The 26,307-nt window shown below is 45.4% G+C and overlaps 2 protein-coding genes across 2 annotated transcripts in view; one reads left to right on the top strand and one right to left on the bottom strand.

Moving 5' to 3' along the window:
* Positions 1–3,552: 3,552 nt before the first annotated feature.
* On the top strand, positions 3,553–13,529 carry LOC141801927 (N-lysine methyltransferase SMYD2-B-like). Its single transcript, XM_074685267.1, has 12 exons — positions 3,553–3,912; positions 5,086–5,149; positions 7,493–7,603; positions 7,700–7,760; positions 8,409–8,533; positions 8,689–8,756; positions 9,083–9,185; positions 10,028–10,138; positions 10,217–10,337; positions 10,999–11,173; positions 11,429–11,537; positions 13,181–13,529. The coding sequence occupies exons 1-12, from the start codon at positions 3,743–3,745 to the stop codon at positions 13,259–13,261; spliced, it is 1,299 nt and encodes a 432-aa protein (XP_074541368.1). The 5' UTR covers positions 3,553–3,742; the 3' UTR covers positions 13,262–13,529.
* A 200-nt stretch (positions 13,530–13,729) lies between these two features.
* The window catches only part of LOC141801773 (tyrosine-protein phosphatase non-receptor type 14-like), a 43,705-nt gene continuing 31,127 nt past the window's right edge, over positions 13,730–26,307 (bottom strand). The window contains exons 13-20 of the mRNA XM_074685032.1: positions 24,481–24,950; positions 23,031–24,401; positions 20,237–20,377; positions 18,958–19,176; positions 16,663–16,791; positions 16,315–16,549; positions 15,975–16,138; positions 13,730–15,223 (exon numbers count right to left, since the gene is read on the bottom strand). Coding sequence (XP_074541133.1) covers positions 15,095–15,223; positions 15,975–16,138; positions 16,315–16,549; positions 16,663–16,791; positions 18,958–19,176; positions 20,237–20,377; positions 23,031–24,401; positions 24,481–24,950 — 2,858 coding nt within the window. The 3' untranslated portion in view covers positions 13,730–15,094. The remainder of the gene's footprint in view (positions 15,224–15,974; positions 16,139–16,314; positions 16,550–16,662; positions 16,792–18,957; positions 19,177–20,236; positions 20,378–23,030; positions 24,402–24,480; positions 24,951–26,307) is intronic.

Raw genomic sequence — 26,307 nt, 5'->3', positions numbered from 1 at the left:
GGATCCAGCTAGGCAATGAGCGCGTGCACAAATATAAGGCGGAGCCCGCTGCATCTGACCAATCGCGAACTTGGAGCAGTCTGGAGCGTCAGAGCAGGCCGGAGAGAGAAGGACCGCATACTTCACTCAGGAGGAGCAGGAGGTGATCATGAGGAAGTATGACGAGCTGAAACATGTAATTAACGTTAAAAGCAGCACTCTCGCCGCTGCTAAAGCACGGAAGGAGTGCTGGCAGAAAACTGCTGACAGTCTAAATGCGTAAGTGTAGTGGTGTAGTGCAAATAAAATCTTTTGTGCCATTATCATCCTGAAATAGCACTGTTCACCATGCACTTTTACTGTAACATGCAACAAACTAATTTATTTCTTAGATGAATTTATTCATTTGTTCATTCCTATCGTGTTTACATTTTTTGTGTGATATGTAGCCCACATGAGCCCTACATGAATTCCTGTCACAATTTTAATACGGGCGATAAAATATTGTCATGGAACACAAGTGTTGGCATTGAAGATCTTATTACGGCAATGAGAGTTCTTCATTCCCTTTAACTAGGCTACCTGTAGAAAGTGTCATATACTACCAACCCCTCCCTGGAAAACCGGTACCTTTCATAAAGGTGGTCATCCCAAAAAGAGAGTGGGTCGGTCTCCGATGTCCACGGGATCCTCTAAGAACGGACAAGCCATTTTTTCGTGAGGGCTCATTGGTCAGTGGGCGGGGTTTTTATAGTCCGCGAGTTCAATCTGGAACCTAACCTGCCCCGGAGCAGGTTAGCCGTTCAGCGTACGTTGCCATGGAGACTCGCCTCGCTGAGGAGTGATCCCGTGTCGTAGAACAGGGAATCCGGAACCTATCCTCAAAGCTACCTCGCTAGGCAGTAATCCTGCTTCGTAGAACAGGGCCAAGGTGACTAACTGTGCTCACATCAAGATATACCACAGCAAAACACAGACAGCTCATAGGAATGTGTCATTTTCACAAAACTGAAGGAACAAAGGTGTCCTGATGCTGTGACCTGTGACCTGTGACCTGTGACGCTGTGGTTTGTTTTATCAGCGGTGAAGCAGAGAGGAAGAATGAGAGAATAACAGAGATCATCATCCCACAGGTGTTCATCAGGTGTGGATTTAACATCCTGTTTGTCATCAGCAATCAAAAACCAAGCAGCCGTTAACAGTTTTCATTGTGCCTGTTGTAGTGTGTTTTTTTCACCACACAGTGGCAGCAGAGCATCTCAATGAGCAAACTGTTGACAGGATCACTATGATGTGAAGACTGATCAGAAAAGTCATTTCCTGCCATGATAAATGACCTTTGTGAAAAACAACCTCAGATCTCTAGGCCACGGCTGTTCACCTGCAGCACACAGAGAACACAGCGAACACAGAAAACACAGAAAACACAGCTAATACAGAAAACAGAGAAAACACAGCGAATACAGAAAAAACAGAAAACACAGCGAATACAGAAAACACAGTGAAAACAGCGAATGCAGAAAACACAGCGAATGCAGAAAACACAGTGAAAACAGCGAATGCAGAAAACACAGTGAAAACAGCGAATGCAGAAAACACAGCGAATACAGAAAACACAGAAAACACAGCGAATACAGCGAATACAGAAAAACACAGCAAACACAGCGAACAAACACAGCAAACACAGCGAACAAACACAGAAAACACAGCACACACAGCAAAGTAGCAAAGTGCTCAGAGAGTCGCTGAAGTCTCAATTTCTCTTTTCAATCAAACCCAACAGAAACAGACTGGGAAACCCTCATCACTGCCATCACTGAAATCTGTACACAGAAGCTCAATGCAAGCTCCACAGTCCATGCCTCTGAGTTAAACAACTATATATTTAATCAAAATAAGACAATATGCTATATTCATTTAAATACTGATCAGCTATGTCTGTGATTATACAAAGAGGAAAAACACTGACCAGTGACTTTCAGAGAGTGCTTCAGCTCCAAATGTTTCTCCCTGTCACGTTGTCACTCACAACACACAGAAAAATCCACAGCTTCACAACCAACAGAAAACAGCTTCATTGGAAGGTAAATGGATAGTAGGAAAGGAAAGGAAAGGAAAGGGAAGGAAAGGAAAGGAAAGGAAAGGAAAGGAAAGGAAAGGAAAGGAAAGGGAAGGGAAGGAAAGGAAAGGAAAGGAAAGGAGGAAAGGAAAGGGTGGAGTACAGAGCACATAAATGCAGCATCATGAGTTGTATATTCACCTTAAGCTTAAAGGTGAACAGGACCCAGTTTCATCAGCACAGACCCAGCTGGGCTCAGATGGAGTGCTATCAACAAAACAGTGATCATGTCAATCAGTGGAGCAGCTGAAACAAGCCAGAGTTTAACAGATTGAGCAATGGATGCTGTGAGTTTCATCCAGTCAGAAACAGCAACAGCTGATGTGGTAAACATGGAGGAGCTGACATCAACAAACAAGGAAGCAGATCATAAACATGCAGCAGACAAATGATTTCTTCACTGGATTTAACAACCAGAGCTTAAAACCAGCGCAGCAGAAATCACATTCACACAGAGCCAGGAGGAGAAGTTTAATGTGACTTACTGTGTGTGACCGTGGAGTGGTACTTCCGCCCAGGATGACGACGAGGTGAACGTCATTAGTCCTTCAACACCTGTTGCTATAATTAAATACTTTTTATTTATCACTGTCATGGCCTAAAACTGAATTAAATTAAAACATGTGAATGGTTTATTTTTGTAAAACGAGCTCACGGTACATTTAGCCGCCGCTAGCATCAGCAACGCGAGGGAAAGCTAGCTAACTCCACCGAGTCCATACGTTCATTCGACTCGTTAGCATCGACTCGTTAGCATCAAGACGTCGAGAGACCGGAAACAAACTAACCCGAACCTCAGAGCGGTACCATTTGGACCTGTTTCTAAATTATTTTTCTTTTAGCTGATTTAATGATAACATATAGCCGTTTGGTAACATTTAACCTAAAGCTAATATTTCACGTTGGATCCATCGCACCGATGAGTCATCCGGAACGTACCACTGAGGGCGCTGTTTGCTGTGACTCACCGGAAGCGATTTACGTCACAAAATGTTTACGAAAAATAAAACAAATAATTAATAAATAATAAATAAATAAAAAATAGTTTAACTTGTGATTCTAACAATGCGAACCATGGACATTGTGAAGCTATTTCTCCTGAAGTTTTTTTTTCTTCTTTTTTTTTTAATAGCAGTAACACAATGAAGTGATCATGTGTTTTATGCAAAGATAAAATATTTCTTTATTCATCCCAACTTGAAAATTTGCATTCCAAAATTTTTAGTATTATTAATATTCCAAAATTAAATAATAATTGAATAAAATAAACAAAAATACAAAGTATTAATATAATATGATTTATGGTCAGATTGAGAACAAAGACTATAAATTTGAAAACTGTTTCAGGCAGGATACAGGAAAGACAAAATTATGAAAAAAAAATCCTAATGATTAGGCAAGAGAGCTGTGCTCTCTGTGCACCGGGGTGTCTCTGAGTGATCTATTATTAGGAGGGTAACGCCCCATCACTTGAAGCCGGGGTGTCACATCCCGCTGCCTGGCTCCTGGATCCCCCACAGACCAGCAGGGCTCACTTCGGTCAGGGACTTTGGTCAGGGACTTTGGTCAGGGACTTTGGTCAGGGACTTTGGTCTGGGACTTTGGTCTGGGACTTTGGTCAGGGACTGATCCGAAGGAGGAACCATGACGGGCGGCATCGCGGGGGTGGAAAGGTTTGACAGTCCGGGAAAGGGGCGAGGACTCCGGGTGACCAGAGGCTTCAAGGTGGGGGAGCTGCTGTTCTCCAGCCAGGCCTACGCCTCCGTGCTGTCCAGGAAGGAGAGGGGCTGCTACTGCGAGTGCTGCTTCACCAGGTCAGCCGACAGAAAAACACAGTTTTTCCTCTGCGCATGCGCTGAACACGAGCATGTTGACTCCATCATCCACACACTGAGTTTATACTGAGACCACACAGCCCACACCAGCTCCACTGTGGGGCTTTGTCATAAATGTGTCACTGCTGAACTTCTATTTTAGTGATGCAGCTCATCTGTGTGTAGTGGTTCATGCAGATCATATTCCACATGTCTGAGCGCCCTGCAGGGCCCTGAGCCGCCTGATGAATGCTGGACACGAGAGATAAATCCTGCAGGCTGAGTGGCATCAAGTTAACACAATAATACTCTTTCAGCTCTGCCTTCAGTTTTGATCAATGCATGGATCATAAATCATGTTTTTGTTTCCTATTTGTATCACATACAATACATTTCAACAGGTTTACGGGGCATGTGTGTGTGTGTGTGTGTGTGTGTGTGTGTGTGTGTGTGTGTGTGTGTGTGTGTGACTCAGGTCTGTTGTCTTATCAGTGAAAAACTTCAATATTGGTCATTAAATAAACAAATAAGCTTTTCTAACATGTCTTTTATCTATAATTAACAATTAAATGTATTATTATATCATTCCTGCTTTGGAGTTTTTCCATAAGGATCATTTCTTTGAAGCATAACGTTGTTTTTTACACCATTAAACAAAGACACATTCATTAATGGTTTTGCTTTTTCTGCAAAAAGAGTGAAATCTGTGGTGATATATCACACTCCTGTGGTTAAACCAACTGGATGAAGGATCCTGAAGCTCGCTGTCTGTGGTCACAGCGTTGGAGCTGAGTTTATATCCAGACCAATCAGCGGCTCTGTGGCCCCAGCACCACCTCTCCACGGTCCCAGCATCTTGTGGCTGAGCTTTTGGACAGCTTCACCGTTTCAGTGTGGTAGAAAGACAGCTGCTGCGTTAGGAGCCCAGCTCTATTAATAACCCAGAATGTGTCCAGCCCCTCGTTGCGATCAGTTACGACCGGCCACCAACACCAACTGCTGCGTCCCCCTCAGAGAAATGGAGCCCATGTTTCAGTTTCACTCTCCACTGAGCTCCAGAGGAGTCGGCTGGTGTGTGTGTGGAAAACTGACACGAGGATGTGTCGAGTTTGAGTTACTTTTTATTTACTGTCTGTTATTTTAAGCTAACGAGCCGTTTGTTTGTCTTTAAAGGAAGGAGGGCTTGGCCAGATGTGGAAAGTGCAAGAAGGCTTTCTACTGCAACGCCAAATGTCAGGTAGGAAATGAAAATCCTGTTTGTTAGAAATAATCTCATGTTTCTCCTGCAGCGGACTGTAACTTTTCAAATTAAAATACACCAAAAAGACATGTAGGAGGTAGGATCAGACAAGAGATGGATGAATCTGACACAAACCATAAAAATCTTCAGAATCATGTTTGTGGGTCTTCTCGATCTTCACCTAAAATTGTTGGAAACACCTGAAACGATCCTTTAGACATGAGATCTCCCAGAGGCTGGGGGGGGGGGGGGGGGGGGGTCAAACATGACCCCAGCAGAGAAACAAACATGGAGGACGATCAACGTCAAGTGTTCAGTAATACAGTAACGAATACAAGGAAAACGGTATCGGAAAATAACGCAGTGAGCTTGTCTTCTTTTTCTTCATCCTGCTTGGATCTGAGTCCAGCTTTGTTTACGTACGCTGACGTGTTTGTGAGCTCTAACCTCTGTTTGATGACACTTTACCGTCTGCTGGGAAGTCTGACTGGGAATACAAACATCAAATGTGTTCATGTTTTCACAGCTCAACAAATTATTTGACAAATCAACCAGTTATTGGTTGTTATTAACCCTAGTTAAGGTCATACTCTCTGATCACTGGAGGAAAATAATCAGGCTTAAATCTGTCCTACACCCTGTCATCTGTGACATCTCTGACACAAACATTGAGCTGTAAAGCAGCTGAGTGGAAACCTCTGTTTGATAAAGTCTCTGTGCTTTTTGTATCTCAGCCTTAAGACTCTGTCAGGTGCACCATCTTTAGTCAGATATATAAAGCTCAGCTCGACTGGCTGATGTCTGTAAATATTTATCAAACGTCTGTGTTAAGCACAGGATTTTGATATGTCGGTTAGTTTATGGTAGAAAAACCAACAAAGAGAAAAAACAGTGGAAAAAGTGAGGAGAGGTCAGTCAAACACAAACACAGAGACAGGAGAATCTGGTCGGTGTAACGAGGTCAATGTTTAACGAACACAGAAAGAGATATGGAGGTTTTTAAAGGCTGATGAAGGGAAATAATCTCACAGATTAACTCGTCATGTTTCCAGGGATGAGGCAGACCAACTCAGTCAGGGGTCTTCATGTGGACCTGGACCTGGACTTTGTTCTACTCAACCTGTTTCCAATGGTAGAAAAATGACCTTTTTACATTAAGAAGATCAAGAAGTTTTTGATGTATTAAGTAAATATTTGTAAAATAACGAGGATAATGTACAGGAGATCCTCGACTTACGTCGTTTTGACTTTAGGACTCCAATAAATATATGTCCGTAGGAAAATAGAGAAGGTTTCAAAGTTACGTCGTTCTGTTCGTAAGCTGTGGATATGTGCTAGTTTTTGATGCGGCATGCGTATGAATTTACAGCTACGCAGAGCTACGTGGTCATCAGCATCGTCCACTTTATCTCGAGTCGTGTCATAGTGTAGATTGTCTGTGTTTGTGTAATTTTCTCGGTATCCCCATCTTTTTAGCATCATTTGTTCAAAGAGACGTACATCAAAAGCAAGAATTTAGACAGAAGGAAAACCTGGTTAGTGTGACAAAGAGCCACAAGTTATTAGGATGCAGGTGCTGCCATTAACAGCCAGATTTTTTTATTTTGTTTAATTTAATTTAATTTTATTTTATTTTATTCTATTTTATTTTATTTTATTTTATTTTATTTTATTTTATTTATTTATTTATTTATTTATTTATTTATTTATTTATTTATTTTTTTGGGGGGGGGGTAAATCAACAACCCAACAAACAACAATTAATTGTTGCAACAGTATACTTCAGTCTTCACCAACATTCAGTAATTAGAGCTGATAATTCATTAAGAGCTGGGTCTCAGACCTCCTGACTCCTTCTCCCCCTGAGGACGAAGAGGCTCAGATTAAGGTCTAAGTGTTCCCTGAACAGATGAGTCTTCAGACGTCTCTTAAAGTAGAAAGGGACTCTGTGGATCGTATAGAGTTAGGTAACTCATTCACCATCTGGGAACAACAGAGGAGCAGAGTCTGGCTAGAGATTTGGAGCCGTGCTGGGCTGGGAGCAGCAGCTCTTTGGGGTCGTTATTTAGAGATTTAGGGTATTCAGGGTAAAAATTAGACTTACGCTGAACTTCAGGGTTACATGTTATGACTCCTTGTGGGAACGAAACTGGTTCCTGACTCGAGGACGGCCTGTATAGTGAATGGGTGTTAATGGGCAGGATGAGTCTCGCTTCCTCGTGCAGCTTAACGCGCAGCCTGTCATCGTGCTGGGAGCCACGGCGCTCGTATGTTAACGTACTCAGACAGACTGTCTTCCTCTGAGCTGTCGTTACACTGACGCTGTGTGTCTGTGTGCAGAGAGCAGACTGGGCCATGCACAAGCTGGAGTGCTCCGCCATCACCGCGTTCGCCGAGAACTGGTGCCCGTCAGAGATGGCCCGGCTGGTGGCTCGGATCCTCGCCAAGAAGGTCAGAGACACGCTGAGCCTCTGAAGCGCTGCCTGACACAAACTGTTCAGTCCACAGAGGTCAGATCTGCTAACCCTGCTCTCCGTCTCTCTGCAGAAAACACAGAGAGAAAGGTGTTCGTCAGAGAGGATCCTGCAGATCGGAGAGATGCAGTCACGTGAGTGATCCACTCCTTACCTCCCCCCACACTGAGAGCCAGATTTATACCAGCTGGGTTTGTGTTTGGGAGCTTCTCATACAAACCTCTGAGGGTTCACACTGAGTCAGGATTCACTGAGTCAGGATTCACTGAGTCAGGATTCACTGAGTCAGGATTCACACAGAGTCAGGATTCACACAGAGTCAGGATTCACAGACAGATTCTCAGGAGTGTTCTGAGGTACCCCCCAAAACAGACTCATCCAGACCAGCCTGAGGAAACTTCCCTCAGCTCCAAGACTCGTTTTTTTTATCCTAAAGATGGAGGTCGAAAAACGTTGAGCCACGGCCTGAATGAGAAGCTTAAACTCTCCTCCTTCTCCTGACCCTCTGCGTCTCCCTGCTCCTCTTAAACTCTCCTCCTTCTCCTGACCCTTTGCGTCTCCCTGCTCCTCTTTAGCTCTCCTCCTTCTCCTGACCCTCTACGTCTCCCTGCTCCTCTTAAACTCTCCTCCTTCTCCTGACCCTTTGCGTCTCCCTGCTCCTCTTTAGCTCTCCTCCTTCTCCTGACCCTCTACGTCTCCCTGCTCCTCTTAAACTCTCCTCCTTCTCCTGACCCTCTGCGTCTCCCTGCTCCTCTTTAGCTCTCCTCTGTCTCCTCTTTCAGACGTGGAGGAGGTGGACAATGAGAAGAGGGAGATGACGGAGCTGGATGTTGCCGGGCTGCATCGATACTTCACCAAACACCTGGAGCTGCCCGACCACAAGGAGCTGCTCACACTCTTCTCCCAGGTAACACACACACACACACACACACACACACACACACACACACACACACACACACACACACACACACACACACACAAACACACACCTGTTGAGTTCTGGCTGAGTGTGTGATGTCATCGTCGTGTTACCTGTACTGAGCGGCGTTTCTCCTCCAGGTGGCCTGTAACGGTTTCACCATCGAGGACGACGAGCTGTCCCACATAGGTACTGCAGTCTACCCAGAGTAAGAAGGAGAACCTGCTCCCTGACCTCCTTTTCTTCTTCTTCCTGTTTTAAATCACTGTTTCTATGGTAACATGAAAGACTCAGGCTGGACTGAGATGTTTTCACACGTCGTCTTTTCTCCACCTGCTGGTCGTTTCTGAAGCTCTGGAGAAACTTTTCATGACGCAGTTTTAGCTTCCAGTGGTTTTTGTTTCTCTTCTGTCGTCGCTGTTTGCTCCTCTCTTTCTGTTTAATGTGTCTCAGTCAGAAACTTTTCTAACTCCTCCTCCTCTTCTTCTCCTCCTCCTCTCCTCCTCCTCTCCTCCTCCTCTCCTCCTCCTCCAGCGTGGCCCTCATCAACCACAGCTGTCTGCCCAGCGTCATCGTCACCTACAGCGGGACGTCAGCTGAGGTTCGGGCTGTGAAGGACATGAAGCGTGGAGACGAGGTGAGGGAACAGCTGCTGTGAGCGGGGGGCGGGGCCTCTGTACGCGTGTCTGAAACCAGGTGGAGGGAAACTCTGAAGCTTTCCTCATTTTGTTTTTAACTGACGACAAAGTTTCTGCAGGACGGGAAAGTTTCCTCTCCTGCTCCCTGAAGTTTAGAGGAACAGGTTCAGAGATGATCAGGATTTTATTTCTGTTTCATTCCTCAGTCTGAAGTCTGGAGCTCTGTAGAAAGCACGTCCAGGTAACTCCAGGAGACAGGTGACTCCTCAAAACGATCAGGATTCAGTTTTTAAAAATCCAGACTGAAAGTGAAACACTGGCTCAGAGCTGGAGTCACTGAAAACAGCTCATTAATATCAAACTGTATAAACACCTCCACTCAAACATCCCTCCTTTATGATTGGTTGAGCAGAGCCGGGGTCGTGACCTTTTTATGGCGTGTTTATATTTGGCCGAGCTGGGGGGGGGGGTCAAACGTGTCTGTGAACGCTCAGAGAAAGAGATGAGACCATTTTCCAAACATGACGACGATGAGAAACAAAAGAGAAACTCAGGCTGAGGGTGGAGACGAGGGGGCGGAGCCTCTGGTGTGAGTGATGACATCACGTCTGATGGACACCAGCTGGTCGGTGAGGTCAGCCTGGGAAACTTTCTCTGCTGGAGACGTGTGTGTTCACTGAAAGTGTGTGTGACGGAGGGGCGGGGGTCAAACAGCTGATCTTAGAGGCTGCTCCAGCTATTTTCAGACTGACCTTTGACCCCGCTCCAGGAGCTCCAAACAGGAAGTGTGTGGTGAAGACAGCGCGTGTTTAAAGCGTCGGGCTCTTTGCTCCCCCTGCAGGTGCTCATCGGCTACATCGACCTCCTCTACCCCACGGACGACCGCAACAGCCGGCTCAGGGAGTCCTACTACTTCAGCTGTGAGTGCCCCGAGTGCCGGACCAGGTCCAAGGTAAGACCCACATGGAGGGTAAGACCCCCACCCCCACCCTGATGGACCATCATGCTCTCTGTCCCGTCCCACCCTCAGGACCAGGCCAAGCTCAAAGTGAGGAAACGCAGCGACCCCATCGAGAAGGACGCCATCAACAACATGGTGCGTTACGCCAGGAAGACCATCGCAGAGTTCCGCGCCGTCAAGTTCACCAAGAATATCCTTTACGGGTTCATCAGCGGCGGCGAGAGGCGTTACCAAAACAGGAACCAGCGGTTTGTTCCTGGGCCTCAGACTCCACCAGGGTCTGATCTGTGGTCTGAGATACTAAAGGACATGTTGGTGGACTGAGGCCGGTCTCTGGAGCTGGGTAGAGCATGGGGGGCACAGGGGGGACGCTCAGCTGGACCTGAACCAGGTCTCTGTGAGCTCCACAACAACTACACACACTCACACACACACACTCAGACAGGTGGGGGGAAGTTTTAGGGAGACGTTACTGTGTTATTGACCCCCAGCTGACAGACGACAGCTGGAGGTCAGGGCGGAGCTGGTACGGTAGGATTTCTGTAGACCCGTGGTCCTGATCTGTGGGAGAGCAGAGATTTTTTTTCTCAATGAGGAGAGGAAACATTTCCACTTCTTTACATTTGTAAACAAACCGCAGGAAGCTGTAAATTAATTTAATTAGTTAAATCAGCGTCCTGCTCTCACAGACTTCGTGTCCCTCTGCACAGACCAGGGACCCTAAAGGGCCCACCAGTCTGAACCAGGTCTGGACCTGCTCCTGTGTAGCTCTCTGTAGTTTCTGATCATGAATCCACGAACGTCTCAGTGGCGTTCCCACTCACGCTGAAGCAGCCTTGACTCCTCAGCGCCCCCTAGCGAGCTGCTGGAGATGTGCGAGCAGAGCCTGGAGGAGATGGGCGCCGTGTTCGACAACGCCAACGTCTACATGCTCCACATGATGTACCAGGCCATGGGGGTGTGTCTCTACATGGAGGATCCAGAGGGAGCGATCCGCTACGGAGAGAAGATCATCAAACCCTACAGGTGGGTCCAGATAAAAACGCGTGGATCAGATTAAAGCTGGGTCTGAATTATTCATTTGTGCAGATGATTCAAAGCTCTCAGCCTGTTTGTGCTCTGCTCTTAACGTGACCACAGTGAGCGCCACCAACTGGAAATAAGGAATATATTTATTTTTTTAATTCTGTAAACATTGTGTTTACAAACTTCTCTTTTCTGTCTTTAAAGCAGTGATAATCGTGCACATCTGTTAATGACTCAAACATCTCTCCATTGCAGCCAGCTGTACCCGCCCTACTCCCTGAACGTGTCGTCCATGTTGCTGAAGCTGGGCAGACTCTACATGGGGCTGGAGAAGTTCTCCATGGGCATCAGCGCGCTGAAGAAGGTAACAGGAAGTGGTCGCTTTCTACAGCAGAGTTTAATGAGCACGGTTACTACACAGAACCAGGAACGTTAGAGAGTCTCCAGACAAAATCCAGATCAAGGATCAGTTCCTCATCAAGTTAGCTTCAACGACTGAGTTTATGCTAACGATGCTAACGATGCACCAACTGTCAACCATCTGTTGAAACTGGCTGATATTTACTGTGAGGTGCTTCTAAACTTACTGACAGTAACTTCAAAACTATCAAAAAAATTTTTAATACATTTCATCCCATTTTTTCCTAAGCGCTAATGCAAATGCCTTACAAGCTAACGGCTAATCTTAACTGCTGAAGCTCATGCTAACTGGCAGACAGCAACGTGTAGGTTTGTCAAATATGACAAATAAATTTATACAGTGATAAATACTCTATGGTGTAAATGTGAACTGTGTAATAAATGGACATAGAGTCTGTGACATCATCCATTCGTTTCTGACCCAGAGTTTAAAGCCCACAGTCGATGGTGCCATACTGGGAATGCTGGACTCAACCTGGCCCAGTTTGATTTAGATTAATGATGATCATCGGGGATGTTTGATTCTACTTTTTATGCAGACCGATACCTGTACAAGTACTCCTTCTTGAGTACTCACAGATACCGAGTACAGATACTACTAGTACTTTTGATACGTAAGATTTCAATCAACAGTGACAGATCATTTTGATCTAAGACAGCTCAGTCACTCTGACTTTAAGTCCAAATAAAACACAGACAACTCTCTGAGTTTAGATTTTTTTGATAAATGATAAAAAATAAATATTAAAAGTGCACAATAAAACTGACACCTGTGAGTTTAAGTATTTTTCAAAGTAAACTAAAGTGCAAATTAAAAAACTGTTAACTCTTCCTGGTTCATTCATGTTGTCTGAACAGGACCTGGCGCACATGTGCAGTGGTGTTAAACCGCAGCAGTTAGCACCATCTAGTGGTGAGGAGGACGAAATATTTTCTTGCCCTGAGTATCTGCTGCTGGTATCTGCTGCCTTCTCGAGTACTGATACCTTAAAAAAAGGCTGGTATCGGTTTCAGGACATCCCTAATAATAATAATAATAATAATAATAATAATAATAATAATAATAATAATAATAATAATTATTATTATTATTATTATTATTATTATTATTATTATTATTATTATTATAAATAATAATAATAATAATAATAATAATAATTAATAATGATAACAATAATAATAGTAGTAGTAGTAATAATAATTATAATAATAATTATAATATAGAAATGACGTTTTCATCCCATTCAGCCAATCATTAAAGAGATCTGACTCCATGTTGTCTCTACAGATGAACTAACCTCTGATATAAACCGGTGAAACTGGAGCTCATCAGTAAACAGAAACTTTTCAGAGAGTAAAATAAAATAAAACATTTTAATTTGGAGAGAATTATTTTATGGTTTGAGTAACAGCAGTGATAAAAGTGGTGAATCCCTCCTCTACACCCAGCTGTAGTTGGTGTGACTGGACGATAACACTGAGCAGACGCGTGTTGTCGTTTCTGTTGGAGGGAGTTTAGACTTTGAACTGTAAACCATGAACGGTGTGAAAAGATTAAAACGTGATGTTTTCTTTTGGTCTGAACAGGCGATGGCGATCATGGAGGTGACTCACGGGAAGGATCACGTGTACCTGGCAGAGCTGCGCAAAGAGATCGCACAGAAATAAAGTGAACTGTTGACCTGAGCCGACCTCCAGAGACGGCGTTCGCTGCCTTCATCTGGAGTTTCACCGAGCCGTCGGCTTGTCCCACATTTTGATACCGAGGAGAAAAATGAGACGTTTATGTTTTTATAAAAGGAGGAGAAAATCTTTTTAAATCAGCGCTTTGTTTGTAAGAACTCCTGAGATTGTTGATGCTTTTGTAACGAGCATTTAACGTCCTGCTGTGAGAAAATGTTCAGTCTGATCATGTGACCTGTGATTTCTACTCAAGACCAGGAAGTGTTTTCAAAGTGTGTCTGGTTTGGTTTGTTTCTGCTCATCAGCGACTCGTCAGCCAATCAGGACAGCTGCCTGACCACAGGGGGCTGCTGACGCTGCAGAACGACCCCGAACAGCTGGGGTCGTATATTTTACCGTCTTTAGTCGAGTGATGGACACTTTAAAAAATAATCTGTGAACCCACAGAGTGAGTGACCGATGAGCAGCGTGGTAAAGAAAATAAGGCTTTATTGCATAATAAGCAGGTTCGACAGCTTCATACATGTCAGGGGAGAGAAAACAAAGACTTGATGCACTGAAAACGCATATACAAAACATATTTACACTTCTTTTGAAAGTTTTTGGGAGTTTTGCCAAAAAACAAAGGAGGGAAAAATTAAATATGAACAAAGAGTGGAATGCCACGAGAGGAAATACTGTCAGAGAGGAAAGACGTGCAGCAAACACTGAGACGTCCAGAGAGCATGAAGCTTATTATAACTGAGGATATATATACACTGAGATATAAAAACACATGCATAGTTTATTATGTCGCGGTATTTTTAGGGTACCAAGTCAAAAAGAGAAAAACTATAAAATATTTGTAGAAATTCTTTCTCCCGTGTCCGGTATGTACAGAGTTACTGTGGACGCTCAGGAAATACAAAGTTTGTTCCAAACAAAGTGGAGGAGATCTTCAGGAAACGTGTGGCGACAGCTCGGTTTGGATCAAATTCTTATTAAACGTCTGTTTCTGAGCAGAGGTTTTAAAATCCTTCAAAACAAAAAAGAAAAATCAGTTTGTACAAACAAACCCAACCTGACGTCAGGACAAAGATCTGAAATGTTTTATCGCTGGAAGCAGAAACTAGAAAACACTGATGAGAAATTAAATCTTTGGAAGTTAAAATAAAAAGTTTTAGTTTAGTCGAGTTTTTCTCATTAAGGCACAAAACGAGCGTCTGCTGCTTAAAGACACAGTTCATCACAAAAGCAAAAGGTTAAAAACAGAAAAATGAAGAAATAACCCTGACGGTTTGAAATGAGTGGAGACAAACAGAAACACTGAGATTAGAGGAAAAGATAACGAGCTTTAAAGCAGAGATCAGTTCGTCTGGATCCTCGCTCAATGCTAACGTGAGCGCAGATTAAAAAATAAATAAAATACTCAGAGTTAATATCAGCTGTTTCATTAATACTCTGCTCAGAGGAGCCACACTTGGTTTAAACACATGCTCCGCCCACTCACTCAGAGAGTGGGGATGGTCTTAATACTGCTGCCACCTGCTGGTCAAAGCAGAGCACTGCACGCAGAGAGAAACCAAGACGAGACGGAGCAAACTGGAGCTGATTTCTAAACGTAAAGAGAGAAACCTTAAAGGGACAAACAACACGAGGAGGATAAAACCAAAGCAGGAAATAAATCATGTGAAGGTAAAGTTTGTGTACAGGCCAGAGAAAACCGTCCCAGCTCTGAGGGAGACCGATCTGAAACCTCTGGATCCACGTCCAACCAGCTCTGAGGGCCATGATGTACCGTCGTTCCTGCGCGTGGCGTCAAGGATCCAGACTCAGAGCTTAGATGAGGCGGGAGTTCTTGAGGAACTGGATGAGGACCTGATAGACGAACTTGTACTGGTTAATGGTCTGCACCATCAGCATCCTCTGCTGCCTGAGCCCCGACAGCATGGTGGGCACCTCCACCGGCTGAGGGCGGAGAGGAGAGGCGTGGTCAGAGGGAAACAGGAAGTACTAACCGAAAAGAATAACATGATACTTTTCATACGTGTACTGAAACTACGAAACACAGTCTGATCCCAGTCTGATCCAGTCTGACCTTAGTCTGACCTTAGTCTGATCCCAGTCTGACCTTAGGCTGATCCCAGTCTGACCTTAGTCTGATCCCAGTCTGATCCCAGTCTGATCCAGTCTGACCCCAGTCCAACCAGTCTGACCTTAGTCTGATCCCAGTCTGACTCCAGTCTGACGTTAGTCTGATCTCAGTCTGCAGTCCGACCTTAGTCTGATCCCAGTCTGATCCCAGTCTGATTACAAACTGATCCCAGTCTGATCCAGTCTGACCCCAGTCCAACCAGTCTGACCTTAGTCTGATCCCAGTCTGACTCCAGTCTGACGTTAGTCTGATCTCAGTCTGCAGTCCGACCTTAGGCTGATCCCAGTCTGATCCCAGTCTGATTACAAACTGATCCCAGTCTGACTCCAGTCTGACGTTAGTCTGATCTCAGTCTGCAGTCTGACCTTAGTCTGATCCCAGTCTGATTACAAAGTGACTGATATGGACAGTCTGACTCCAGCCTGACCCCAGTCCGACTACAAACTGATCCCAGTCCAACTCCAGTCTGATCCCAGTCCAACTCCAGTCTGATCCCAGTCCAACTCCGGTCTGATCCCAGTCTGACCCCACTCTGACCCCACACCATGAGCCTGCCTCACTGACCTCATTGTGCTCCAGGCAGCTGATCATGAGCTCGGTGAGGATGACCACCCCGGTGCGGCCCACGCCGGCGCTGCAGTGCACCACCACGGGGGGGTTGAGGCTCTTGGAGGTGTCCAGCATGGAGTTGGTATGTCTCCTCACTGACTGGATCTCCTCCAGGTAAGCTGTGAGGGGGAGGAGAGGGTTAACGCTGTGTTTTTATCAGTCTCTGAGATGAACATCAGCTCCGTCCTGTGTTTGTTGGATAAAGTCAGGCCTGGAGCGCCACTGCACAGAGAGAGGAGGACTGTGTCGTTGAGTTTTAGAGTGTGTGTGAGCGATTATAGCTTCTTCCACTCACCTAGGAATCCCTGGACGTACTCTGGACAGCCCTGCTCAGGCCAGTCCGTGTACTGCAGATGCCACACCGTCCTCTCCTGTCCCGACAGCAGGTGTTTGACCTTTAACCCCGTGGTGGCGTAGCAGCCTGAGTCCGTGCGGAACTTGGTGGTCACCTTGAATTTTCCGTGAGTGGCTGAGTTGTGTTTGGAGCCCAGTTTGGGCCAGTACCGGTGACTCTTAGACCTGCCGCCCTCCTGAGAGGGAGAGAGGGAAGAGGGTCCACATCTGCATCTGCGTGTGTGTGTGTGGGTGTGTGTGTGTGTGTGTGTGTGTGTGTGTGTGTGTACATTTGTTGGTGTGTGTGTACCTCCTCAGCTGTAACCATGGCGATGACGTTGACCCCCTGCTCCCAGACCATCTGCCAGAAGTCAGCGCAGGTGTTGGCGAGCGGACCCTGGGTGGCGATGTAGTGCCACTCCTCCCCTCTGATCATCACCTGAGAAACACACACACACACACACACACACACACACACACACACACACACACACACACACACACACACACACACACACACAGGTTTATGTGATTAGAGCTCAGAAACAATCAGAGCTGAAACAGTTTCAGATTTTAACAGAAACTTGTAGTTCTGTCTTTCACCACCTGGGGGCAGTATTCTCCTGCTGAACCAGCCCTGCTTCAGCCTCACTACATTAAAAATCAGTGAGCCCCACACACTGAAAACTTCCTGTCTCTAGCAGTGTCTGGACCCAGCTCCTGACTAACAGTCCCGTTCAGACCTGAGTCCACGTCGTGAGGCTGAGCTCTGAGTTCAGGGACGGACAGGAAGTGAACTGGGTCTCTGTTCCTGCAGCTTCCTCAGAGGAGGAGAAGGGGAATAAGAGGGTTACACGCTGATAGGCAGCGACTCAGTGCCGCTGTGCTGCTCGTTCCCACACGCCGGGCTGCAATTAGGCCACGACGCGAAATGCAGAGTCATGCACATGAACAAAAAAACACACACACACAGAAACACACACACACACGCAGAAACACACACACACACACACACACACACACACACACTCTGCTGGTCAGCAGGAACAGAGGGCCAGTGAGAGCAGCTCAGGTTGACTTAAGAGGGTTTGGAGTTTGGAGTTTGAACCACATTCTTCAGGAATTCCTCTGAGAGCTTAAGGAGCAAACAGCTCCAGCTGCTTTCATCCATCCATCATCCATCATCATCCATCATCCATCCATCCATCCATCATCCATCATCCATCATCCATCCATCCATCCATCCATCATCCATCATCCATCATCCATCATCCATCATCCATCCATCCATCATCCATCATCCATCATCCATCATCCATCCATCCATCCATCCATCCATCCATCATCCATCAATCATCATTCATCCATCATCCATCATCCATTCATCATCCATCCATCATCCATCATTCATCCATCATCCATCATCCATCAATCATCAATCATCCATCATCCATCATCCATTCATCATCCATCCATCATCCATCCATCCATCCATCATCCATCATCCATCCATTCATCCATCCATCATCCATCATTCATCATCCATCCATCCATCATCCATCATCCATCATCCATCATCCATTCATCATCCATCATCCATCCATCATCCATCCATCCATCCATCATCCATCATCCATCATCCATTCATCATCCATCATCCATCCATTCATCCATCATCCATCCATCCATCCATCATCCATTCACCATCCATCATCCATCATCCATCATCCATCATCCATTCATCATCCATCCATTCATCCATCATCCATCCATCCATCCATCATCCATTCACCATCCATCATCCATCATCCATCATCCATCATCCATCCATCATCCATTCACCATCCATCATCCATCCATCATCTATCTATCATCCATCATTCATCCATCATCAATCCATCAATCCATCAATCCAGCATCCATTCATCCATCATCCATCATCCATCATCCATCATCCATCCATCATCCATCATCCATCATCCATCAATCCAGCATCCATTCATCCATCATCCATCATCCATCATCCATCATCCATCATCCATCCATCATCCATCATCCATCCATCATCCATCATCCATCATCCATCATCCATCATCCATCCATCATCCATCATCCATCAATCATCCATCCATCCTATTCTATATTTTTCCTCACATTTCTTTTTTACTTCTTCTCTTTTTGTGTTTTTACAGTTTGTCTGTAACATTGTTTTCTTAAAGTGCTGTATACATAAAGTTTATTGTCATTATTTTCTGTAGAAACTGAAGTTTGTTTTTTTCTCACGATGATTTTCTTGTGATGTAAAAACTCTGATCAGTGGTTGATGGCATTGTATCGAGGATGGCTGCAGAGAGTGAAGCTGGTTTCTATGTTTCACTGATTTATGAAAAGACAAAGAAACAGAACCGGGCTTCACTTTGACCTTTAACCTGAGCCACAGGAAGGTCAGCACGCCGCCCTCTGGCTGATGATTGGTCGTCTACCTGCTGATCTGACTCTAACATCCCAGAGCAGGAAGCGTGGAAGAAAAGCAGCAGGAGCTAAAGAGGAGACGACCTGGATAGTCTGACCCCTCAGCGTTTGACCTTTGACCTCTGCAGCTCACCTTGATGTGTGAGGCGTTGATGTAGCCCGTGTTGTTCTCCTTGTTGGGCACCAGCTCCACGCGGTTCTCCTCGTACGGGACCACATCACGGAAACGGTTTCGCTCCGTGTTTTCAGGAAGAGTCGCAGTGGTGACGAGACAGTCGGCTCTTTTCTTAGGAACCTGCTCGTACTCGGTGAAGACCCGCTCCTCCTCCAGCTTCAGCTCCAGGGTTTTACACTGACAGGGGGAGAGGAGGAGAGGAGGAGAGGAGGAGAGGAGGAGAGAGGAGAGGAGGAGGAGAGGAGGAGAGGAGGAGGTGTTAGTCTTTGGATTTCATCAGTCTGAAGTTTCTCTTTCAGACACAAACAGGATTTATTCACTAAACCTCAGAGACCATCCAGAAAACAATGAACATGTTTCTAAACTTCATCATCATCATCATCATCATCACGTCTCTGAACACACAGCAGCGTGTACAGCCTGGTGGTCTGTCAGAGAGCAGGTCTCAGTCCTGGTTTTTCCTCATCCTGGTTTTTCCTCATCCTGGTTTTTCCTCAGTCCTAGTTTTTCCTCAGTCCTGGTTTTTCCTGATCCCCCCCTGGAGTCCAGCCTCTCTGAGTCTACCAGCCTCTGTGGGGCTCTCTGGCTCGCTCTGGGGTCACATTCCTCACATACCAACGGCCTGGAGGCGATAAGCACCACCATGCCACGCGTTCCACAGCCCACTTAGCGCTCGCCCCCGTTAGCTTAGCAACGCCGGGACAAAGGCCGCTTCACACTTCCACAGAGAAAAGAGCAGACAGACGGCGTTTGGGAAACCACGGCAGCTAACGGTTACCACCGAGTAAACATCATCAGAGAGCTCTGATTGGCTGAGTGAGGAGCTTTTTACCAACAGGTGAGAAACCTGAGGTCCAGAGGTCCAGACTGAGACCAGAATACACAAAAACTCAAATAAAGGATCAGTTACAAAGTTATGAAGACACTCGTTCAGAGAGTAAAGCAGATTAATATACACTAAAGATTTCTTTAAAGCAGCCCTGACTCAAAATGAAGCTCAAAATTTCTTTTGCATCAACTTTAAGACAAACATACACACCTCAGTGTGTTCCTGACAGATTTATCAGAGAGCTCACAGCAGCTCAAAGTCAGAAACTTCAGATTTAAAGTTAAAAGTCAAATTAATCAGTTTAACCTCCTTTCCACCTGGAGAAACAGAAAGAAACCTCCTCCAACAGTTTTTAAAACACAAGTTCATAAAAACAAACTCTGTTCGTCCAGAGAGAAGTCGTCTTACCCGCTCATCGCTCGCAGCTTTGGCCCCGTCCTCTGCAGGACTCTCTGGGACCGGCATCCGGGCCACGTAGAGCCCGTTGAGGGCGGCCATCATCAGCGGCCTCTTCATGGAGTCCACCGACATCTTCTGCCGCTCCAGCGTCTGTAGGAGAGAAGAAGAAGAAGAAGAAAAGCCCGGAGTCATTGCTCCAGGTACACACAGCATCAGAGAGACACCTGCACCGCCGCGACCTGCACCGCCACCACCAACACGGCCGGCGTGCACGAGCGTCAGGGTGGGAGGGAGGAATATGTCGTGTGTAAGTGTGTAAGTGTGTGTGTGTGTGTGTGTGTGTGAGCAGTCTCAAAGAACAATCAACAGATTAAACGCTTCACTCTCCACTCATTCAGCCTCCTCCATCCTTCCTCAGCCCTTCCCTTCCTTCTCTCCTCCTTCCTCAGCCCTTCCCTTCCTTCTCTCCTTCTTCCTCTGCCCTTCTCTCCTCCTTCCTTAAACATTTTCCTTCCTTCGCCTCCTTCTCTCCCACCTACCTCCGTGGCCTCCTTCTCCTCTCTGAGCTGGCTCCTTCTGTTTCTGCTCTCAGCCAAACTCTGACCCACATCCCTCGGTCCCTCCTTCCTCCACAGATTAGCTCCTAATCTCTGATGCTATTAAACCTCCAGGACAGCTCCACCCTTCTGCTCCACACCTCCCTAATTCCCCGTGGGACGGTCAAAACAACAGCTTGGGGAGGCCTCTGGGAACGATGAATCAGCTGACACCAACGGTGAAGTTACTCTGAATGTTTCACACAGAGTTTGTTCCTGAGGAAGGAAGGAAGGAAGGAAGGAAGGAAGGAAGGAGAGAAGGAGGAGACACACCTTCACTCACACCTTGTGCTGGATCAGACACCTGAGTCTGAGCGGTGACACAACAAGAGGACCAGCACACTGAGGGACTGAGGGTTTAGGGGGTTTCAGCTGCTGGGGGGTCAGAGCCTGTGCTCCCTCTCAGGGCCTGAGCCCAGACTACAGCCAATCAGGAGCCACGGATCGACCACGGATCGACCACAGACTGACGGAGGTTTCTGATGGAGGCTGTTTTCAGCCATGTTTGCTCTGAACCCTGCACTTTTTGAGCCAAAATAAGATAAATAAATAAAATTCAACTCGACTCACAAAAGATGAACCTATGGAAGCCTGTTTCTGCCAGTTAGACAAAATAAAGACTTAGAAAAAAAATCAAAAGCATAAGGAAGTAAAATTATGAAATAAAAAGTCTAAACTATGAGAAATAAATCATTATTATGAGATAAAAAGTCAAAATAATAAGATTCAAAGTCATAATTATGACATGAAAAAGAAAACTTTATGAGATAAAAATTTAAAATTAGGAGATAATTCATTAATATGAGACAAAAAAAGTCAAAATTATTTAATAATTTATTTACAAAATAATACATATAGATCATCTATTATCTGTATGTATTATGAGATAAAAATTTTAAAATAATGAGACAATAATTTGAGAAAATATAAGATAAAAAATCAAGTTTCTGGGATCTAGTCATAATCATTACATGAAAAAAGTTAAATTTATGATAAAAATTTAAAATGATGAGATAATTCATTAATATAAGATAAAAAAAAGTCAAAATCATTTAATAATAAATTTACAAAATAATGCATTCAGATTATTTGAAATTATGAGATAAAAAAGGTTAAAATATTGAGATAAAAATTCAAGAAAATATAAGATTAGTCATGACATGAAAAAGTAAAACTTATGATAAAAAGTTGAAATTATGAGATAATTTTTTACGTTAAGATAAAATAGTTAAAATTATTTGATAATTAATTTACATGAAATAATAAAATTATGAGATAAAGTTAAACTAATGACATAATTTAAATAATATAGGATAAAAAAATCAAAATTATGAGATAAAGTCATAAAAATGAGATTAGAAAAATCAAAACTATGAGATTAAAAACTCAAAATGAGATAAGAGTCAAAAATATGACATTTAAAGTGGAAACCATGAGATAGAAAGTCCTAACAATGAATTTTTATTAAATTATTTCCACTATTTATACTTTTATTTGTTTTAACTGGCAGAAATGGGCTTCCATATGAACTCAATGAAGCCCTGCCCCCTCTGTCCCCCTCTTTAAGACCTCTCTGCTCTCTGCTCTCTGCTCCCTCTACCTGGACCTCCTGTCCTCTCTCCAACACCGTCAAACCTCCAGCTGAGAGAAAAGGAGCTACAGTGCCTCAAACCTGCAGTTTGGACAGAAACCACTGACACACACACTCAGAGATGATCTGTACAGAAAAAAACAACCTGATCAGAGCCTCTGCACAGAAACCTGAGCCAGTGTTTGTCTGATTTTAGTTAAGTCCTGGTTAGAGACTGTACATAACCTACATCCACCTGACAGGTCCAAGGTCTGATTCAGGATGTTATGAGGCAGAAATGATGACTGAACGAGCTGTAAATCATTAAAATGCTGATGGGACAAAAAATAAACCTTTTAGTTTCTTGTATTAACACATTATTCTTGTTTTAAAAAACCTGACCAGCTTTTTTTTCAGATCCTGTCGACAGATTTTTTTACTCCTCTGGAGAAATTCAGGAATCATTGATTCTTATTCTGAAACCAAACGTCTCCTGAGCCTGTGATCAAGATCATTTCATTTATCTCTACTGTTCACGTGGAGTATTCTCCTTTCCTGACATGTTTACAGTGTGTTGTTGTTGTTGTTGTTGTTGTTGTTGTTGTTGTTGTTATTGTTGTTGTTGTTGTTGTCTCACCCTCTGGGCGATCTCCCGCTCCACGATGCTGTCCTCCAGAGAAAACATCTCTGACACCGGCCGCTCCTTCACCGGCTCCTTCCTCACCCTCTCCTTCACGCTGGTCAGGTCTGGTTCTGAAATGGAGGGACCCAGAACGGCTCCATTCACCCCTCCCTGGTCCCCTCGGGTCAGAGTCCCTCCAGAACCAGCACCAGAACCAGCACCAGCACCCCCAGGCCCCCCACCTCCCGGGCTCTGCCCCGCTGTGAAGGCTCGGTCCAGGGCCTGGTTGGGGTCCGCGGCTCCATGGGGGGTGCTCTGGGGGCCGCTCTGGGGGCCGCTCTGGGGGCCCTGGGTGTGGTTGAGGTGGTGGCTGTGGTTGTGGGTCCGGATCTGAGCGCTGCTCGGGGTCCGGGGCGGACCCGGGTACTCTGGAGGGGGTTTGTTGGGCAGCTTGGCCAGGGCGGCCTGGAGCTGGGCGCTGATGCTGATGTCCTCGTTCAGACCGGGGATCTGGACGTCCAGCTCGGGCCGCTCCTCCTCCTCCTCCTCCTCCTCCTCCTCGCTCTCGCTGCTGTGGATCAGCATGGTGGCGTTGGACAGGGTCTTCTGATGCTGGTAGGCGACTGCAGGCGGCGCCGCGGACGCCTCCGGGGCTTTCTGTGGGGGCATCTGCAGGGGCAGCTCCTGGGGCTGGGGGGGCGGGGGCGGAGGCTGGGGCTGGGGTGGAGGCTGGGGGGTCTGAGGCGGAGGCTGGGGGATGGACTGAGGCTGCGGCGGCATCACGTGCTCTCTGAGCGTGTTCCTCCTGAGGAGAGGAGCGTTCATGCCCTTCATCACCACGCCCTCCATCCCTCCTCCTCCTCCTCCTCCGCCTCCTGCTCCTCCGCCCCTCATGCTGCTGATCACCTCCATGCTGTGCCTCTTGCCCAGGGTGGAGCGGTGCTTGGCGGCGGCGGTGAGCGGCTCGCTGACCTCCTGCAGGGACTGGTGCACCACGGCCGAGCTGTCGGGCTGGAAGGTCTTCACCGACAGCTGCACCATGCGCGTCACCAGCTCCGGGCTGCTGCCGCCGATGCAGCGGTGGCGGTGGCTGGCCAGGTCGGGGGTGCTGGTGGCGGGGCGGAAGGAGGAGGAGGGATAGGGCGGAGGGGGGCGGGACATGTGGTTACGCAGCATGTTGGCGGTGGCTGCGTAGCTGCCCACGTTGGCGCCCTGCTGTTTGGTGTTGGCCAGCTCCGGCGTGCTGACGGTGTGGGAGATGGAGCTGCCGACTCCTCCCACGCCGCTGCCCCCGCCTCCGTTCACACAGGGTGAGTGACAGGGGCCCTGGCTGCTGGCCGGCCCCCCCTGATGGGGGCCGTGGGACACGGGCTTGCTGTAGCTGATCTGTGACGGGGACATGAAAACGTTTGGTTAAAGAAGAAGATTTAAAGAGACAGAATCAAAGATGGCGACTGACCGCTACCTGAGGCGTGTACGGCCCCGGGCTGGGCCCCAGGCCGTGGTATGGACCCCTCTCCCTCATCTCAGGCTGGCTGTACACCAGCGCCTCGGGCTGCCGGTACGCGCAGGCGTTGCTGATGTTCAGGCTGCGCAGGGATTGGCTGTGGTGGTCGTGGTGAGCAGGAAGCATGCGCCGCTTCTGTCGCATCACGGCGTCGTACTCGGGGGTGGGCCGGTAGGACGGAGCGATGATGGCGCTGTGGCGGTGGCTGGGGATGTAGTCGGGCCTCATGAGCTCGCTGCCGGGGATGCTGAGGTTGGAGGACATGGGGGAGGGCGGGACAAACGTCTGCGAGTGGTTGAGCGAGCTGAGGCTGGGGCTGCTGTACATGCTGCCGTTTGGCACCGTGCCGTTCCTGAACGGGAAGTCCACCTGGCAGCGGTCCAGGCTGGTCTCAGACTTGTAGTAGGGGTCGTCATGAAAGATACTGTCTGAAAACGGAGGAGAAGAAACATGAAACGGGAAAATGATCTTCAACCTGCAGCTCTGTGACTCCTCTGCAGTGTCTCCTTGTAGCTTTAAAAAGACTCTAAATAAAATCCTGTGTTAACATTTAGTTGAACTAAATCTTCATCCCATCTGTCAATAAAGCCTGCCACCGCTCTACTTCACCTCCTACAACATCAACAGCCCACCAACTTTCCATGCACCTGTGGCTAACCTCAAGTTTTACAGCCCTGGGAAGATAACTACATCTACAAAGACTCATCTGGAAGAAAATACTGATTTTAATTCTGTGTGGATGGATTCATTTAACTGACAACGTGACGGATTAATAAACATGACTGATATGAGGGAAGACATAAGCAAACAACAAAGAAATGATAATTTAAGTGATGTTATCAGTATATGTTATCAAATTCAAATATTCCTGTCAAAACTTTTCATATTTTTGCATATTTCTTTAATTTTAAATATTTTTTTGACATTTTTTGCTACTTTTTTTAAATTTCGTAATTTAATTTTTAATTTTAATTTTTTCTATACTTTCAAAAGAAAATTCAATTCTTACAATTTTTATTTCAGAACCTGTGATACTTTTTAAAATATTTAAATTTTTTTTAGGTTTTTAGGAGTTTATCAAATTTTATTTTTATTTAATTTTTGATAACTTTGAAATTAAAAAAAAAAACTCATAAATCTGATGAGTTTTTTAAGTTTTGTGTAATTGGTGAAATTTCAGAACTTGTGCAATATTTTAAAATTTGAAATGTTTGGAAAAAAAATTAAATTCATCATTTTTTTATTTTTTTATACATTTTTGCAAATTTTGAAATTTCAAAAGAAAATATAAATCTGATTTTTTAAATAAATTTCCATGTTATTTGGGGATTTAAGAACTTGTGCAATACATAATTTAAGATTTCAATTTTTTGACAATTTTGCAAATTTATCTAATTTGAATTTTTTGGAATTTTTGCAAATTTCTGAAATTTTTTAAAATTTAATGAAAATGTAAGTTTTTAAAACTTTTGCATAATTCTTAAATTTTTAGAATTTGTACAAATTCAATTCTTTATTCAAAAATGTTTCTATATTTTGCCAAAGATCTGAAAATAAAAAACTTAGACATCACGTATAACTTCATAGATTAGAAAAACGTCTTTAGATTATTATTCACAAGATTTTTATTTAATTTATTGTCTTAATGTGAAGATAAAGTCGAATCTGTGGCTCCTGATTGATTTTAATCCAGGTGAGCTGAGGGAAAATGGCTCCTGTGAAAGTAAAGGTTGCTGACCCCTGATTGTGACGATCCACCGACAAGAACTGAATAAAATATTTTGC

This window comes from Halichoeres trimaculatus, unplaced genomic scaffold, assembly GCF_033239565.1.
Source record: "Halichoeres trimaculatus isolate MK-OKI-2021-1 unplaced genomic scaffold, fHalTri1.1 fHalTri1_scaffold_13, whole genome shotgun sequence".
In the NCBI taxonomy this organism is placed as follows: Eukaryota; Metazoa; Chordata; class Actinopteri; order Labriformes; family Labridae; genus Halichoeres; species Halichoeres trimaculatus.
The sequence above is the reverse complement of the archived record's forward strand: the minus strand, read 5'-3'. Positions and strand labels throughout refer to the sequence as shown.

Excerpts from the sequence above, each read along its gene's own strand:
- LOC141801927 (XM_074685267.1), top strand. The coding sequence starts at position 3,743 with ATGACGGGCGGCATCGCGGGGGTGGAAAGGTTTGACAGTCCGGGAAAG. Across the intron at positions 3,913-5,085 it reads TGCGAGTGCTGCTTCACCAG|GAAGGAGGGCTTGGCCAGAT; the intron begins GTCAGCCGACAG and ends TTGTCTTTAAAG. Across the intron at positions 10,338-10,998 it reads CGCCGTCAAGTTCACCAAGA|CCCCTAGCGAGCTGCTGGAG; the intron begins ATATCCTTTACG and ends ACTCCTCAGCGC.